General features: G+C 32.2%; 2 protein-coding genes across 2 annotated transcripts; both read right to left on the reverse strand.

Moving 5' to 3' along the window:
* Positions 1-2,350: 2,350 nt before the first annotated feature.
* On the reverse strand, positions 2,351-10,062 carry LOC132723415 (remodeling and spacing factor 1-like; the record flags this gene model as incomplete). The annotated part of the gene is given in 5 exon segments (XM_060708130.1): positions 2,351-2,460; positions 4,102-4,222; positions 4,551-7,207; positions 8,629-8,771; positions 9,942-10,062. Coding segments are annotated over 3 exon segments (2,874 nt in total), but the record flags the coding sequence as incomplete, so codon positions are not given.
* Positions 8,615-13,862, reverse strand: LOC132723416 (remodeling and spacing factor 1-like). Its single transcript, XM_060708131.1, has 3 exons — positions 13,540-13,862; positions 11,536-11,650; positions 8,615-8,771 (listed from the first exon to the last, which is right to left on the reverse strand). The coding sequence occupies exons 1-3, from the start codon at positions 13,679-13,681 to the stop codon at positions 8,615-8,617; spliced, it is 414 nt and encodes a 137-aa protein (XP_060564114.1). The 5' UTR covers positions 13,682-13,862.
* Positions 13,863-18,087: the final 4,225 nt, after the last annotated feature.

Raw genomic sequence — 18,087 nt, forward strand, 5'->3', positions numbered from 1 at the left:
GTCAACCCTAAAATATATATATATATAATCCCGAAATTAATATACATAGAAATTATGAAAATATATATATAGTCATACCTGAAAAATTTTAATAGTAATCCTGAATTATTACGAAATACCTAAATAAATGAAAACTAGTTGAAAGGGATTTTCATATTCATACTGAAAAAATTTTTCAACATTCATGCTTCACAGAAGCTTTGTCATCAAGTGCCCTGGTGCATACTGTCAGCATTTTGCAATGCAGGCATTTTAGGGTAATGATGAATTTTTTACATATAAAATATGCAGATGAATATTAATTTGTATCTTTTATTTTTAGGGTAATGATGAATTTTTTACATATATAATACGCAGATGACTATTAATTTGAATCTTTTAATTTTCTACTGATTTAAAATGCTAATTGTATCTATAGTCTGATTTTATTGACCTGTCAATTTTGAATACATTCAAGCACTCATTTAAATTTTCGATTTCACTTCGGCTCTGTCAGTATAGATTACGAGAATTAATATGGAGTATTTAACTAATGTTTTGAAAAGTCACACCAGCTTTATGCAAAAACCTTAACAAATCTGCATAGCACAGACGGTTGAATGATGATCTAATATATTAGATTTCTGTTGTCTGCTCCCTACTTTTGCTATTATTTAAGGCCTATTCTCTTTCTCTTTTTTGCAGTATATTTTCATGGAAATGGCCAAGTGCTTCCAATATTGTCTACACATATATGAATCAGCTTAGAAACATTGTCTCGATTTACATTGTGTTTTACGCAATTGAAATGACTTTTACTAATTTTAATCTGAATGAACTATAAATATTAATTGTGAAACCATGTTTTTAAAAAAAACAGTTAAGACTTTACCAAAAATAATTGCTAAAAATATTAAATTAAAACGAACAACATCAAAAGCAATCATAGTTCCAACAATGTTGAAAATATTTATAAATAAGAAAAAATAACATTAGACGTATGAGGTCTCGATCTTACATGACGTAAGACACTTAGAAATTTTTAACCCGTAGCTTACCCTATTGCCCTATATTGCTCAGTATAATTATTTCATGGGCACAAATTTTATTAAATCAAATCTCACTACGTACATCTCACGGAAAAAACCGAAAACCTTCCGAAGATTAATATATTGTGTGCATTGACCGTGTAGCAAGTATGGAATTGACAGGTTAATAAAACCAATGACAGGTTAATAAAACCAAACAATAATTACATGTACATGTATTTTAGTACAAAAAACAAAAACAACTTAAGAACAAGTTAATTTCATTCATAATATTTATCTATTCATTAGATTATAGTAATATGTTATGTTGCTTGATCATTCTGTTTGCTCTGTACAATTACTTGTTTGTTTTCTACATACATGCTTCATTTAAATTGCATTTATATATTACAGTGTAACTTCCGAAAACCGAACACCCATGGGACTTGTCAAAAAGTTCGGATTTCAGAGGTTTCCGGAATTCAGAGGTTTATGATAATATGGACATGACTAAACCACTTAATATCACTATATGTCAAGGAAGATGTGGCCATTACTGTAATATCATATATAATAGTCTTTTAATCAAGATAAAGATGTGAATGAAAAGAATACATTTTTATCTTACCTGCAAATGCTTTTGGATTTCTATCAGTTTGTAGAAATGTTGTTAATTGCATAAACTTACATATTGTCCGATGTTAATTAATTATTACATCAAATGCAATAAAATCCCTAAAGACGTTTGATGCATACATTGTCCAATTAATTGTCATTTACTCCGGTAATAAACACTTCAAATTAACTGACTACCGTAAATTACTTTGATTAACCGCATCACTTCAAACATACCATTTCACAGTTTGTGATTTTAACGCGTGTCAAATTACACGATCACCGCTAATTAGTAAACAATCGATAGGGAGATTAAATCTTCCTGCAGGGTAAACACTCTGGATTTACAATGTATTTCACACCTTTGGATATTTCCGGTTTTTGGAGGTAAAATTGCATTGATTTGACTCTAATTTTACGAAAATATCGTCCGGAATTCAGAATTTAGAAGTTCCGGAATTCAGAAGTATTATATTATTAGAAAATAGAAGGGAAAAAATCGGGATCGAAAAAACTGTTCGGTTTTTAGAAGTTTCCGGATTTCAGAAGTTCCGGAATTCGGAAGTTACACTGTACATTAATATCACAGAAATCAAGCCAGAGCTATAAGTTACAGTTATTTACTTTTTTTGTAGTTATTTACACCTATGACCGTGACTGACCCCTAACTCCTACAAAACATATATACCCCGACCCCCAGTTTGGATATGATTTTTGTTTAAACGTACAATAGAAGTATTATCTTTATTACTGCACACAGTACACGTCTCCGAGCTATCATCATTATATGTCTCTTCCTCGTCACTGGAGATTATAATGTCAGCTGTGTAATCTGTCACTGAAATACGAGGACAAAAATATATTACCATTCTCATATATGTAAAGCAGGGCATTTCACTATTCTTAGTTGTTGATAATGTATATGTAATAAGAACAGGTCTATGATATCTGGTAAATAAAAAGTATCTTTAACTTGTCAAGATTCAAGTCATATATATATAATACATACATAGAAATAATTTAAAAATTCCATAATTACCATATCTAAGGCAATATCTTTGTGATATAACTTCACAAGAAAAAAGTTCCAGATTTAAAAGCAATATCTTGAGAGGTTTTGACAGAAAAACAGGAAAACTTTAAAGTTTAAGCAAAATTCTTAAGAATGAACAAGACATAATTATTATGTATATGCTTGTTTTTATGCTCAGCTGCCATCAGATTTATATATACATGTATATATAACAATGTATATCAAGTCCAACTTAAAATCAATACAGATATAGTGTAAATTTAAGAGGTGAAATATCCACCAGCAAAATCTTTTTTCATGATGGCCTTAAGTTCCTCATCAAAGTGTATATTAATAACTTAAAGAATGCAGTTTAACATTCTATCTCTGCCTAACCATAAGGCAGGAGCAAGTGCTTGTCCAAAATGTTGTAAGAGAAAGTTAAAACCAGAAATTAACATTATCAGGATAGTGAGATTTTGAAGGCATTCAAGTCATTGGTAAATGTTTGTTTGTTAGTAAAAGTGAAGAAAGATTAAAAGTAAATGAGATTTGCACTATGAAAATAAATGATTAAGAACAGTGTTAAAGACTGTGTAATATAAACAAGACAAAGATATAAAAAGAGGCAAAAATATTGCTTTCAGAATTATGCCCCTTGTCTAACAAATGCACATTGTCAGGATTAGCTAGTATTCCAAATATGATGTTACTTTTAAAATTTTTGAATAATGGGCTACATTTAAGGTTTTGCAGGACCACAACAACAATGCCGCAGCGATCAAAATAGCTTAACTTTTCCTTCAAAACAGACAAGCTAAAAAATCCAAATTATGCTAAATGTACTCCTGCAATAATTTCTCATTTTCTTATTTTCTTTTATCTATTTATATTTTCTCATTTTCAATTCTGATTAAAAACAAATCCTTGCTTGCCATAATGTGGCAAATCCAGGATTACGACATGCACTTCACAAACATTTTTGACATTGTGCTAGTGTTGTAAACAGGGCCATAGTTCATGATACCAAGATACATTTACTTATAACATTGATTTCTTTATAGACTGAACCATCCAACAACTTTTTTGCCTTCAAATTGAAAGAAAACAACAAAGAATCGTTCCAACGATAACATTTAGGTACTTTCTATACAAATAAAATGCATATTCAAAATACTAATATAAACTATTATAAAAAGTTAGTGTCCACGCCAGACAGATGTTTGAATAACTCGTGGTAAGTACACTTATGTGGAGAAAGCATACTATCTTGCAAAAGTGACTAAAACATTACATAGCTCGAGTTTTTTTGCCGATTTCTTCAGAATTTTTCATTACCAATCCATTGTTGGATTTTAGTCATCAAATCTGTAGAATATACAGACAAAATAAAATCATAATATGTGGCAGATGCTGAGGTAGTATAATCCACATGTACATTAGCTTATCTTTTAATTCAGAACTTACATTTTTTGGCTGCAGCTCTTTTAGCATTTCTACCTAGGACTAGTGGCACCATTTCAGAATCGCTTTCTTCACTTTCTTGGTCTTCAATGTCCATTGTTCCATGCTGCTGCCTTACAGGTAACTGTATCAACAAATTTTCATTAAATTTTGTTAATAAATTCCAATTTTCTTTAAAGGTTAGACTTTCTTAGAGTATATGAACCAATATCATATCAGTGGGGCTCCCACAATGTTTGAGACAGTGCTTAATCTCCATTACATATCACAATATTTTCATCCTACTTCATAACTTTAACAAGACGAACTTACAATCATAAATAGAAGGCAGCTAATGTAACAATTAGTGACAGACACAGCTAATAAATACATGCTCCTCTATAAGTCACAAATGAGGTAAAAAAACCCACTCAATTTAGAAACTTATATATTGCAATAAACATTATATTTACCTTCTTACTTCTAGCCATCCTTACACGCTGTGAGAGTTTCTCATAATCATAGTCAATATCGTCGGACTCTTCCTCACTGGTTTTCGCCATTTCAGTTTCCAACATCTTAGCAAACTCCTCGTCAGAAGATGTAACTTCTTTACTCACATTTTTACTTTTTTTACATTTCTTTGAAGTACCTTCTTTCTTCCTTTTCTTTTTTAAAAACTCTTGTACTTCTTTAGTAAAGGACACCTCTGATGCTAAATACACTGTGCCTGGTACATGCTTCAGGTTCTCAGATTGTGGAACATCAACTTCATAACCTGTTGCTTTATCATAAAACTTTCCTTTAGGCCCAGCAACCACATACTTTTTCTTATCTGGGTATTTGTAGGGTTTACCTGTTGACTTATCATAATGAACTCCATCCTTTCCTACAACTATTGTAACATTCTGAACAGAAACACTTGGCTCATTTCCTCTAACACCACTTTCATGTACAACTTTCGGAATATTGCCGCCACTATTTCCAACAATTGGAGCTTTTATTAAATTTTCAAGTATTTTACCACAATTTGTTACATGTGTATACATTTTAGAACTTTGCTGACCCTGCACAATATGACTAGACAGTATACTTGACTGTTTTTGTGAAGTGACAACAGGAACACTGACTGGTGTGGGTTTATAAAGTAATGTTGGTGCATAAATAATTGTAGGAGCTGTGCTAGATACACAAGGAAATGAAATTGGACCTGAAAATACTTTGTTTTGTAGAATCATCCTAACACCTGAAGGATTGCCAATTAATGGATTGGAGCCACTTGGTGAGGACACCACTTGATGAGTAAGTAAAGACTTTAAAGTTTGTGACTGAGGCTGATTACTAGACGAAGTATTGAGCATTACAGACGGTAAAGAGCACTTTGTCATTAATGGAACTAAGAATGTTGTTATGTTGGCCACTGATGACACTTTAGTTTGAAAATTTCCTGCTGGTATCTCTGCAGTGCCATTAACTCTAATTTTTTTCTGAGAATCACTTCCTACAGGTAAAAAAACAGCATTTTGTCCTGATGTATTTATTGCACTTAATACAACTGGCTTTACACTTTCTTTTCCCTTTTTACTGTCCATGACAAGCAGTTTTATATCTGGTTTTACTAATGAAGTATCATAACACAAGTTCTTAATATTTCCTGAAGGTTTGCTATTATGCTCATTCAAAACTTTCCCTGATTTTTCATTATTACTATCTTCTTTAAAAACTTTACTATTTTTTACTGTTTCTTGATTTGTTTGTGTACCTGTAATTTTTCCAATGTTTACTTCACTTTCCTCATCAGAGTCAGTGGATGCTTCCTCTATCTGAATAATTTCTTCTCCAACTATCATTGATACAGATTTTTTTTCATCCTTCTTTGTACAACCCTCTTTCATGTTTTGCTCTTTATTAACAGTATTGGTGTGTTTATTTAAAGATTCCACATTTCTATCATTATTAAGACTGTCAAGGTCTATTTTCTTTTCTTTATTTTTAGTTTCAGCATTCCGACAAGAAAAAGTTTCATCACACGAGATGGCTGATGATTTATCATCAGCAGCATCAAGTTTTGTACTGTTCTTTACAACCAAAGAGACAGGCTCCTTATCTTCAGAAGACACTGACATAGTTTTATTACCATCCTTATTGGACAGATTGAGATCATTTGAACTAACCAGTGACTCAAGTTTCATCAGATCTTTTAAAGCATTGTCAACATCTCGTTGATCTGTATCTAGACAAGGATCACTATCAACTCCATACAACCCTTTCTCCTCTTGCTTATCATCTGCTTTAGGTTCATTAAAGCATGTTTGTTTTTCGTTTGTAACATCATTTTCGCCTTTGGTCCCATTTAACAAAGCTTCAGTGACTTTTAACTTTTCACTATTAACTCTATTGCAATCTAGTAGTAATAGATCCTGAATAGCATTGTCAAATATATTTTTGTCATTGTCATATTCAGCGATCTGTTTTTCAGAATCTGTTTGATACACTGTACTGGTTTTCATACATGTCTCACTCTCTTCTTTAATGTCTGCAATATTTTCTTGCTGTGAACAGGCATCTCCTTTACAATTCATCAATGGAATAAATTTATTCTCTGCATCTCCTGCTTTATTCTCAGTTGTGTCTTTCTCATTATCATTTAATTGATCTTTATTTAAATCATTTGCCTCCTTGTTTACATCAATGTTTTCACTCACTTGATTACATGTTTTCAAACATTTCTTATCTTTGGTTTTATCACTGCAAGGCTTCTCTTTCACGCTTGTATCATTTTCAGATCCATCACAATTTCCTTTATCTAGAGTGGAACTTTCTACAATGTTTGAGGTAATATTTGAATGATTTACTTCACTTTTGTTATCTTCTTGGGAAGGCTTATTTTCAGGAGTGTTCACTGCAGTCTCATTACCAGATAGATGATCTTGTATTGGAGGTGGAGAGTGATGTTTTCTGTATGTGTTTAAGTGTTTCTCACTAAGTCTTTGTATCCTAACATCACAATGTCGTAGATTATGTTTCCTCTCATCACGTAGTATCTGAGACTTTGTTCTCCTCACAGGACGTTTACAAAATAATGGTGAGTTCTTTATACTAGAGAAATACACCATGTTGGCAGCATCATCTATTTAAAATGTAATAAACAAAATATTACTCATATTCTTAAACATTGTTATTAAAATCTAAGAGGGGGTAAAATAGCATGCCCTTGAAAGGTCAAATGATAAAGTTCTGTGGCATTTCAAAAGAATAATTCCAGACTAAACAACTAAAATGTTTTGTGAACATTGTATCTTTTTAAACAGTGATTTTTTAAAGTGTTCCCACTATGCATAGTTTATTGTATTAACACTTTACAGATCAAAATTTCATTTTATTACAATTTGTGGAAAATCTCAATTAGTAAAATGCCATAATTATCTTCATTATACTGGGCAGGTAGTTTATTTGCAGTAAGACATTACATTTTTAAAACGCCTTTTTGGCCCTGTTACCTACTTATGCAACTGACTGGTACCATTTGAACAACTTTGATCTTTCTTGTATAGTTGTGTTTATATCATTGGTTTCAAAGGAGATGTTGTTTTAAAAAATTACTTATGATAAATGACACATCACAATAGCTCACATAAGCTACCTCATCTGACTGACATTAAACCTCTGACTCAATTGTTTATATTGCCTACTTTGTTGTTTTTCATTTACTGATCCCTGAGAAATTCCGTATCAGTTTTTAAGATAACCATAAAAAATACTACTTGCATTATGATAGATCAGACTTAAATTTTACAAGAGGCATGTCAACATGGCCATCCCCCCGCCGAATGTGTTTGCTCATTGGAAGAATGTATATGTAGTAGAGCAGAATAACTCCATTTTAAGGTCTTTTGGTAATGAAAACTGATGGCTATAGTGATTACAGATTTGAAACCTATGTGAATACTGATGGCTGAAAATAACAAAGGGCAATTACTGAAAAATAATGCAGGGTAGGTTATCATTCTTGTGTGCTGCATCCCTCCTCAGTAAAATCTATCCACCTATGAAGTTTCAAGTTGATACCTCAAATACTTTTAAGAAAAAAATTGAATTGAAAAATTAAGTATGAAAAATAACAAAGGGCAATAACTCAAAAATTATAAAAGGTAGAGTTATCATTCTTGTGCACTGCAAACCTCCTGAGTTAGATCTATGCACCTATGAAGTTTCATAATGATATCTCAAAGGCCTTTTGAGTTATGCACTGGACAAAAATCAATTTTGAAAAATAACAAAGGGCAATAACTAAACAATTATGCAGGGTAGAGTTATCATTCTTGTGCACTGCACTCCTCCTCAATGAGGTCTATCCACCTATGAAGTTTCAAGTTGATAACTCATATACATTTAGAGATATGCTCCAGACAAAAATGTCGGACGGAAGGACGGCCGGACGGAAGGTCGCACGGACGGACGGACAGACGGAGACTATTACTATATCCCCTGCCGCCTTTTCGGCCGGGGATAATAATAGAAGCAATGTTAAGATGATTTAATGGTATATACCTGCACCAGTACAAAGATCCCTTGTAGGAGTTACTGCTCTATCTGATGAGACGTCAAAACATTTCTGTACAGGCAAATCCTCTAGTTTAACATCTTCATTTTCTTCTAAAACTTCTATAAGTCGCTCAAGCTCACTAACATCACTGAAATATAAACAATGTAACAACTTAACTTAAATCTTCATTTTATATCATGTTACTAACATCCTGGCAGCTTAAGGTATGGAAAAATAACATTTCAGGCAGAAATCTGGTTTTTGATAGAATAAGGTAGGATTTTGACAGACATGTTGAATAAATTATATAAAATGTTAATTTCTTATATTTCATATATTATGCTGGATTGCCTTATCATTCATTTACTTGGCTTTTTGTTTATTTGGACATTTTCTATTTTGTAAATATTTGATATTTTTAGACGATATTTTCAGTTATAAACATGTCTTTTACAAAGTAATAACCAGCTTTGGATCTCTGTTAGTTTAAATACTTAACATCTTATTTGTTCATGTACGTATTACATTTTGAAGAGAGAGAGAATGTTCAGAAAAACTGGATGTGATGGTGTTGTGATTTACAGACTCTTTATATATTGTCAGGACATGTTTTAATCTTGTTAAACTGTATAGTATTTTTATATTGTTGGAGATAACATATCTTGCTGGATATATGACTATGTTTTTATCTTAATGTAATCATTAAATACTAGGATTGGTTAAGTTGATCAAGTTTTTGATGTTCCTATATTCAATTTTAATATATTGTAGATGGGTCAAAATGATTTATTTATGATGTACAATAGATAAATAACAAAACTAGATTGAAGTCCAAGCATTAAGCTATTTTCATTGCCAATAACAAGTCCTGTAATAAGGGGATTTTAAAAATCCTATATAAGTGTATGTAAACTAAGTGACCACAGGATTGGGCCAATTTTGTAAGGGTCAACTCAGCAATACTATATGCACTATATCCAAGTTCTGAGTAAAGTAGTTTCACATAAGAAGATTTAAATGTTTTCCAATATAAGTCTATGTATACATGTAATGAGAGACCCCAAAATTGGGCCAGTTTTTATTACAGGGCATTTAAATATTTTATACTTTTTGTTGAAGACAACAAGGTTATCCTAATAGGCTCTTGGCATTGTAGTTTCTAAGACAAGACTTTTAGCATTTCATTTCTAATGTTTCTTTTTAGATCCTTTATATAAAATAAGTCACAACATACAAGTACATGTCATAAAACTGGAGACAATAACTTACAATTGGAAACAATTTCTCAGTACATGTAAAACTAAAATCAAATATTTACCTGGAGACTATGTTCCATGACTCATCTTCAACAAAGCCATTCCACCATCTCCTAAACAAACGTAAACCACCACTCTTGTCCTATTCAAAAGTTGAAGAAGCTATATAATTGCTTTACCTTTAACCATTTGAATCCAAAAGGTAGTAACATTTCAAGCTATGTCATCACTATAATGGCAAACCTGCACATCTTTTCTGTCTGACCAGGTTCTATACTGTTGGGTGACTTAAATTTTCAAATTCATGTTCCAAAGAAATTGACAGGTTAAATAGATCATTTACCACAACATTCATGTTTTATTTACAAACATTTATTTTTGGTTAGCATAAATCATACTGTAAACCATCATAAATAACAACTGATGACCTATCACACATATTTGTATGCAAATTGTTTTGTACTATCAGATTATGCAGAAAAAATATACAAAAGGCCACTTTAAATTTATTGTTTTTTTGGAAGAAAGTATATGTATAACAACATGTTATAACAAGAATTTATCATTAAGATACTTCAAGATCCATTAAGTCCCTTTTCGGTTCCCAGAACCCCTTTAACTTTTTTGGGGGAAGGCATTTCCATTTCACAAAAAGTTTCCAAATTTTTTTATTTTATTAAAATTTTGTGGAAAAAAATCTTTAAAAGTTCACCCGGAAAAATTTTTCATTACCGACGACCAGAAAGAGACTGGGGGCCAAAATTCTTAAAAATTAAAAAAATTTGAAACATTGTTTTTTAAAACCCCAAATATTAAAATTTTAAGAAAAAATTTTAAAGGGAATAACTTTGGAAAAAAATTAAAGATGCCAAAAATTTATAAAATAATTTCCAAATCTTTTTGATAATTTTTTTAAAATTAAAAGTTTAATTTGAGGTTTAACCTATTTTTGCCAATTGGCAATTAAATCTTTTTTCCAAAAAGGAAAGGAAACCAAGAATAACATAAAATTTTAAACTTCGCTTATTTTACCCAAATGGTTTCAAACTTTCAAAAAAAAATTTTCCAGGAACTTTCGAACTGGAAAAAAACCCTTTTTGTAAAATTTGCCATTATTTCAGCCCCATTTGTTGCCATAGGCAACCAAAGAATTTCATTCAACATGAAGAAAAAAAAGAAGTGATAATCTTTAACTGCATCTTACCGCCCTAAAATTGTAATTTTAAATAACCCTTTTTTTTCCAGGACTTTTTGGTTACATATCAAAATTTTATGTGTAAATTTTCAAAATTTCAGTCCTAATTTTGCCATTAATGACCAAATTTTCAAAAATAGGAAAGGAAAAAGTACTTGCTTTATCTTTTTTTAAACTCCATCAAACTCCCAAAGTAAGTTCCCTAAAAATATATTCAGACCTTTTTGCGTTCACCCGGACCAAAATTTTTTAAATTTTTTCCAATTTGTCAAGGGCCCTTTTGTTGCCATGGCCCAGAATTCACTTTGGAAAAAAATTTTTAAAAAGATTTTGTAATTTATTATGAAATTTCCCTTTCCAAAATTCTTTTTTTTTTTTTAAAAAAAAGGGGAAATTCTCAAAAATAGGAGTGAATCCCCCATCCCTCCTCCTAGAATAGACACTGTATGTATGTAATACACAATATGATTAGTTTTACCTTGATTATAGCCTTCTGCCATTCTTGGCTGATGCATTTTTCACCTATACCTCTACAGAGTTTTAAATGTAAACGGATAAATGGTTCATTTGCATCAACTGCAATGAGAAACAATATCAATAATAACTATATTATTATCTTTCTTAATGTCTGCCTTTGAATAACATTAAATCCACTTTATTGAACAATGCCAAATTTTAATCAAATGTGTGGAATATGCAAAGAATTCTTGTAGGACTAGTGCTTCATCTTATAGATTAAGGTAAATGTGACAAATTTACTATGCAGATTTTTCCATATTTAACAATATTCCCTTGGTTAAGACTGATTTTATTATTATTACTTGCTTAGAGAATAATAATTTTATGCAAGTACATGTTAACACTGTAAAACAATTTATATCAACTTGTATCATGTTTTCTTTTTCTTAATAAAAAACCTGAGTGAAAAGCAGTTTCACCAGTACAGCATGTGTACATCTTTACATTTCAATAAATAACAAATGAAGTAAACTACAAATATATCATTATTTAAAGTAACCCTACCTAACTTCATGTAGGGCTGTCATTGATGGAAAAAAACATTTAAATATGTGTTAATACTATATAATATATTTGGACCATGGTGTTATGCATGCCTGTATTAGACAATACAAATGCTACTGGCATTCAAGCAGTTCCTGTACAAAAATCATAGTTACTTAAAAATTATATTTTATTACGCTCACTCATCAAAAAATTAAATGTTGGGCATCAAAATTCAGCTCATCACACAAATTATGGAAATTCCATTATGTTCTAAACATAGAATAACCCTTAGTTATGAGGCCTCATATGGGGTACTGAAATTATCCATTATTTTGTATGAAGAGAAGTAGTTCCCGTACATAAAATAAAACCCATTATACTTATACAATGTTGTTATATCAGACCCATTTTTCATTTATGATTGTTGAAGAGATCATTATCCCCGAGGAAGGTAAATACAATTCAGGATAAAGAGCGTAGATTAAACGAAGACCATGTATTTACCCGGTACCCCAACGCAAACACATGCAATGACGTGCCTGTATGCGTGATATTTTACTCATTAAAGCCATAAAATTATTAAATATAGTAATATAGGTCAAAATTCTGATAATTAATCAGGTTTATGTCGCATTGCCTACTTATCTGTATGCAGGCGGTATAAGCGGAAAACCCTGTAATAGGCCTCACATGTAAGTATTGTTGCGCATGCGCGCTTAAACGGAATCCCCCAAAGTTAACAAGGTCACGTTTCGACAACGCACCTGTAGGTGAAAGTGATTTAAAATGAAAACTTTTTATATGTACTGCCGAACTGACACTTAGATTTTGTCTCGTTTGCATCTGCTTGATTTGATATTAATTTTTGAAGAATGAAAGTAAAAATCAAGCGTTTAAACGAAAAATACGGGTACTGCTTCTGTACGGGAACTGCTCGCATGCCAGTACAGAACTAACAGAATGTTTGTTTTCTCTGGATTTTTTTTGTCACTGACATTTGAAATCGGAGTTTAATGTTTAAGTTAGCCAAGAATACTGGAAAAAAGTGACTCTTATTAGGCAAAATAGAGAGGTATAATCACAAACAGAAATAAATAAATTTTAATTTTTAGCTTGTATAGATATTTGAAAGTGTGTATCGATATTGTATTGGATGATGAATATCAATGTTATATTAATATTGCAATATTCAATGACAGCCCTAACTACAGAGAGAAGTAACTGAGTAAGTCAAAATAAGATTTTGCTGGCCCTAAAATCCATTTACAAAATGTGTAATTATGAACATTATTTTTCATTTTTGATGAATACAGAAATAAAAATAATATATCTAGTTAAAAAAAGCATTATAGATATGGCCGAGTTGTTACTAAGTATAGATAATAGGTCACGGTCCGAGATGACTCTGGGCCGAGACAGTTTTATGGTCGAATTGACCACGATTCGCCATCAGGCTTTACCTTCTGATGCTTCAAGAAAATCTTTCAGGTCTTTAATCTTCAGGTAAGCATAGTCATCTCCAAAACATTTCCCGAAACGTTCGAGAAAAGAACAGACAACAGCAAAATTTGGATCCAACTCATAATTCTCATTTTCCTGCATTTTTAGACGGAACCTCTTCTGGTAGAGCTACAACAATGCGTAGCTAAATGCCAACATTTCAAAATTATTTAAGTCTTGTTCAGTACTGGATAATTGACCTGAAAAAAAGTTATCTAAAATAATATTAATAATCCTCACTAAACATATTATTTTCATAACGAAGAAACGTTTAATTCGAATACCGATGAAAGTATTTCCGTGAAGAAGACGCGTAATGAATATTGCATAAATTTAAGTTGAACACCACTATGCGATTTTTATACGTCGGTGCACCAATCGTAACAACTCGGCAATCTCCGTCAAATTCTTGAAGTCGCCCGAGGTGTTCCGATTGTCGGTGCACGTGCACGTTTTTAAACCATTACTGCATGAGCATTTTGTGAAAACTGGCTGTTTCAATGAATCACTGTTACAAATTCAAATTGCTCTGAAACTTTAAAAGATGCTACAACATGTACAATAGCACAAATGTTGTTGACTGTCCCATAGCCTGTTTTAGCCTTTGTAACACAGTTACCATGACAACGAGGGGACATCTCAAAATTGCCAAAATTTTCCATTCAAACTGATTTCAAAGTATGGATTGAGATAGCGTCAAAGGTTTTTCAGCGTTGTTTACACGAACATACAACTACCTTCTGACCGACCTGAGGCCAATTTTAGCCTCTCACAAGTCTAAAATTCTTCTCTGCTGCCCCCGTCAAACCCCTAAGCAGAAGGGGGCACCCTCAGGCTTCCCTTGATGTATCTTTCTAATAGGGGACGGCGCCGAAAATAGTGATCATTTGTTTTAACAACATTTCTCAAACGAAAAAAGTGTTTGGGGCATAAATAGGACATATTTTTCACTATCTGAGGCCTCAAATGTGGGGGAGGGGGCGTCGTCGAAAGTGCGTTGTTTCGCGTAGAGGTAAAGGATTAATATAATTATGTGTCACGGTTCAAAACTGTCCCCCTGTTTTTCAAATTGCCCAGTCGGTAAAGCCGCAAAACGGTATTCCAAGGGTCCCGGGTTCAAGTCCCGGTTAGGCTACACATTTTTTCACCCTGTGACACATGCAAGAATGTTGTTATCTAAAGTTTTAGTTTCTTGGAATTTTTGCTTTTTACTTATATGAATGATGCAGAAGTTATCTGCTTATGTATTCGAAAATGACCTAAAAGAGCACACCAACCCCTAAAACAAGTCTTCTTCTGAAACTTCACAGACTAGAGCTTAGATACCATGGCATAAAACATTGTATAGTGTGTGGACCTCTACCAAGCATTGTGTAGATGACATCTTCCAAGTTTGCTGAATGTCCAAATTAGGTGGGTCAAGATTAGCCCCTAGTCTGGATTACCTGCCCTTTTCTCTGCGTTCAATAGTACTAAATTTTATAGAACGACGGGAACCAGACTAGATTAGCCCCCACCACACGACCAAGGGTCATGATCCAGTTACCTTCCTGTTTTGTATTTAAAAGCTACAGCCATGAAATTTGGACTAGATGCACATTTGCAGTCCAATTAAGTGAGTCAATCTAAGCATTTCATTCCGAGGAAATCTATATACTTCTAGGGCCTGTGAACGGCCCCGAAAGACACGTTCACGCCTTAAAGCTCGTCTTGCATCAAACAAAACAGCAAGTGCCGCCATATTTGTTTCCGCACGTGTTTTTATCCTTATGACTTAAGACAAAACTTAGGAGTGCTCAGAGGCACCCCCTGGACTAGTCATAACTTTAGTCTTAAGTTTGCACTAAGGACTTTTGAAACGCATTTTTATCCCACTTACGAAAGATTCTTTATGAAACGCACCCCTGAACTTTGACCTACATTTTGACCAACTGACCTACTTTTTGTAATTTGAGTTACAGCTTTAAAATATTTGTTATTATATTATGTTATTTTCTTGCCGTGTAGACGAACAAACTTTGAATTTACATACTGTTTATGGATAATATTTGCAAATAAAGCTATACATACGGCCTTTTGGAACAACCCTTGTATAAATGTATATTACGATATTGTAAATTAGTTATCTTGTCTGCAAATGGCACACAATTCGAGAGTTAAAAATGTTTCATCTGAACTTACTTTGAAAACTTTGTTTACAGTCATTATTTTTTATTTTGTTTAATGCTGTTTCACTTGATATTAGTGGAAAAAAAATGATACTTTGATTGATATTAGTGAAAAAAATTGATAATTTGATTCAATGGTAGTTCCAATACTGAATTTTGGCTGCATTTTTTTTAAATTTCATATAAAGATCGGAAATGGGAAAGGTTAATGCTAAATTATAAGGACAATTCTTGAATGTTCAATACCAAACTACAAATACATCTTTTTTATGGTGAGCTTATAGTAAAATGCCTGTTGATATTTTAAGACAGGATACTGATGTAAGGCTAATATGTCTCTTGAAACATTCATCGCAAATGTTTTAGATTTCAGTTATTAGAATATTTCAACAGGTCGGTTTTGTCATATGTGTTCTTTTCAGAACAGATTTGTAGATAAATAACAAAGTGATCATAATTTTAGCAAATTTAAATCACTTGACATTGACTTTGTCCGGTTTTTTTTCGCGTTTTCGCCTGGTCAAATGTAATAAAAAGTAATCATAAAATGAAAATCGGAAAAGTCCTTGTATTTGACGACCATCATATCTTACACATAAGAGAAGGCCTCTTTTAAAGAGGACAGGACTTAAATGTTTAATTCTGCTTAAGCCGATGCTAGGGGGCATGTACGATAACTTGCACTTTTTATTACCGTCAATGAACAGGCTCGATCAAACCGAGCCTGCAACATTTTCAATTTTGTAGTGTTATGCATTCTTTAAGAATTTCGTCTTTCTCTATTTTATTTTGCAACAATGCATATATCTACTTTAAGGAACATATAGATCAAGTGGAGCCCATCCACTTTTTGTTGGTGGACATGTGGTATTTTTAAGCTATACATATATATAAATGAATAAAGAACGTAATATTCCTTAGTTTCTTATTCTGTTAAATCAATGTTTGACTTCCACACATTGTAATTTTTGTTTAATATTGCAATGCAATTTGTCAAATGGTTTTTGCAAAATACATGTTTCAATATTCGTTCTTTTCGTATTCTTATTGATGGACACAGTACCACCCATAGGAACATACGTCTGTAGAATAGTTTGTCTGCGAACAAAAATGTATGATCAAGTGCATAACTGTACGGCTGTAAGCTCAAGGCAAGATTTAATCATACTATACGTATAAATGAGCCGCGTCACGACAAAACCAACATAGTGGGTTTGCGACCAGCATGGATCCAGACAAGCCTGCGCATCCGCGCTGGTCTGGATCCTTGCTGGTCGCAAACCCATTATGTTTTGTCATGGCACGGCTCAAATCATTTTTAACCGATCGCTACATATTGAGCAACAGCAGTGACGAAGTCGACGTCTTTCAATGTACAAATGTATCTTGCTCTACTGCAAAAATGAAAAAAGTTAACACAAACATGGCATTACGAATCTACATCAATAAATCGATAAAATACATACACGCACGCTATATACTTTTTTTATTTGTTCCATTTAAACAATATATTTTATTTGTGAATTTTGATGTACATGTTCACATGCTTATTTGTCAACAGAGGCAATATTGCATCGCTGCGGAAAGTAAAGGTTACAGTTGTTTATTAATTTTCTTTTTGTTCATCAAACCTTATACTAGATAATAAGTACTATGTTTTGGATTTGTGTGTGTGTTTTTTTCATTCAGAATAACTCAATTTTTAATGGAAGATGTATATATATTCTACTACTCTGATTTTAATGTCCATTCACACCTTCTACATCATTTTTTATTGCCCAATTCATGTGTAGTCAAGGTGACACGAACATATCCCGTCTATCGGTGTGTATCTTACCTTTGCTCTTTATCTTTAAGAACATGTTGTTCCTTCCATGTGTCCTGTCAGGCTTTCTTTCAACAATTGTTTCTATTTCGTTGTTTGAACAATCTTATTCTTGACCAACACGAATGGTTTCTATAATTTGTATATCCAGTGAGTGAGTATTTTGTGTAATCAGGTATTTTACGACGTTGTTTTTGTTCATATTCTCTTTTTTATTCAAACTGTTACAACAAGTCTTTTGAACAATCAATATCGTTTTTTATTATATACTAATAAATGATATATTGAGAAATATTGATGATGTAAAATGCGTAGTTTTATTTCCCGTATTTTGAACTATTTTCAATGTAAAAATTTATTTTTTACTGGTGTGAAACATATTTTCCGTATTTTCACTGGTGTCTTGCTGGACTACTTTTTTTTCTAAATTTAGCCAATACACAAAATTTAAAGGGAATTCTTCCTATCCATAAGGTTAAAAAAGAGAAAAAATATGCAATAAACAGAATTTTTTT

Source organism: Ruditapes philippinarum, unplaced genomic scaffold (genome assembly GCF_026571515.1).
Source record: "Ruditapes philippinarum isolate M1 unplaced genomic scaffold, ASM2657151v2 ctg13313_1_1_1_1, whole genome shotgun sequence".
NCBI lineage: Eukaryota > Metazoa > Mollusca > Bivalvia > Venerida > Veneridae > Ruditapes > Ruditapes philippinarum.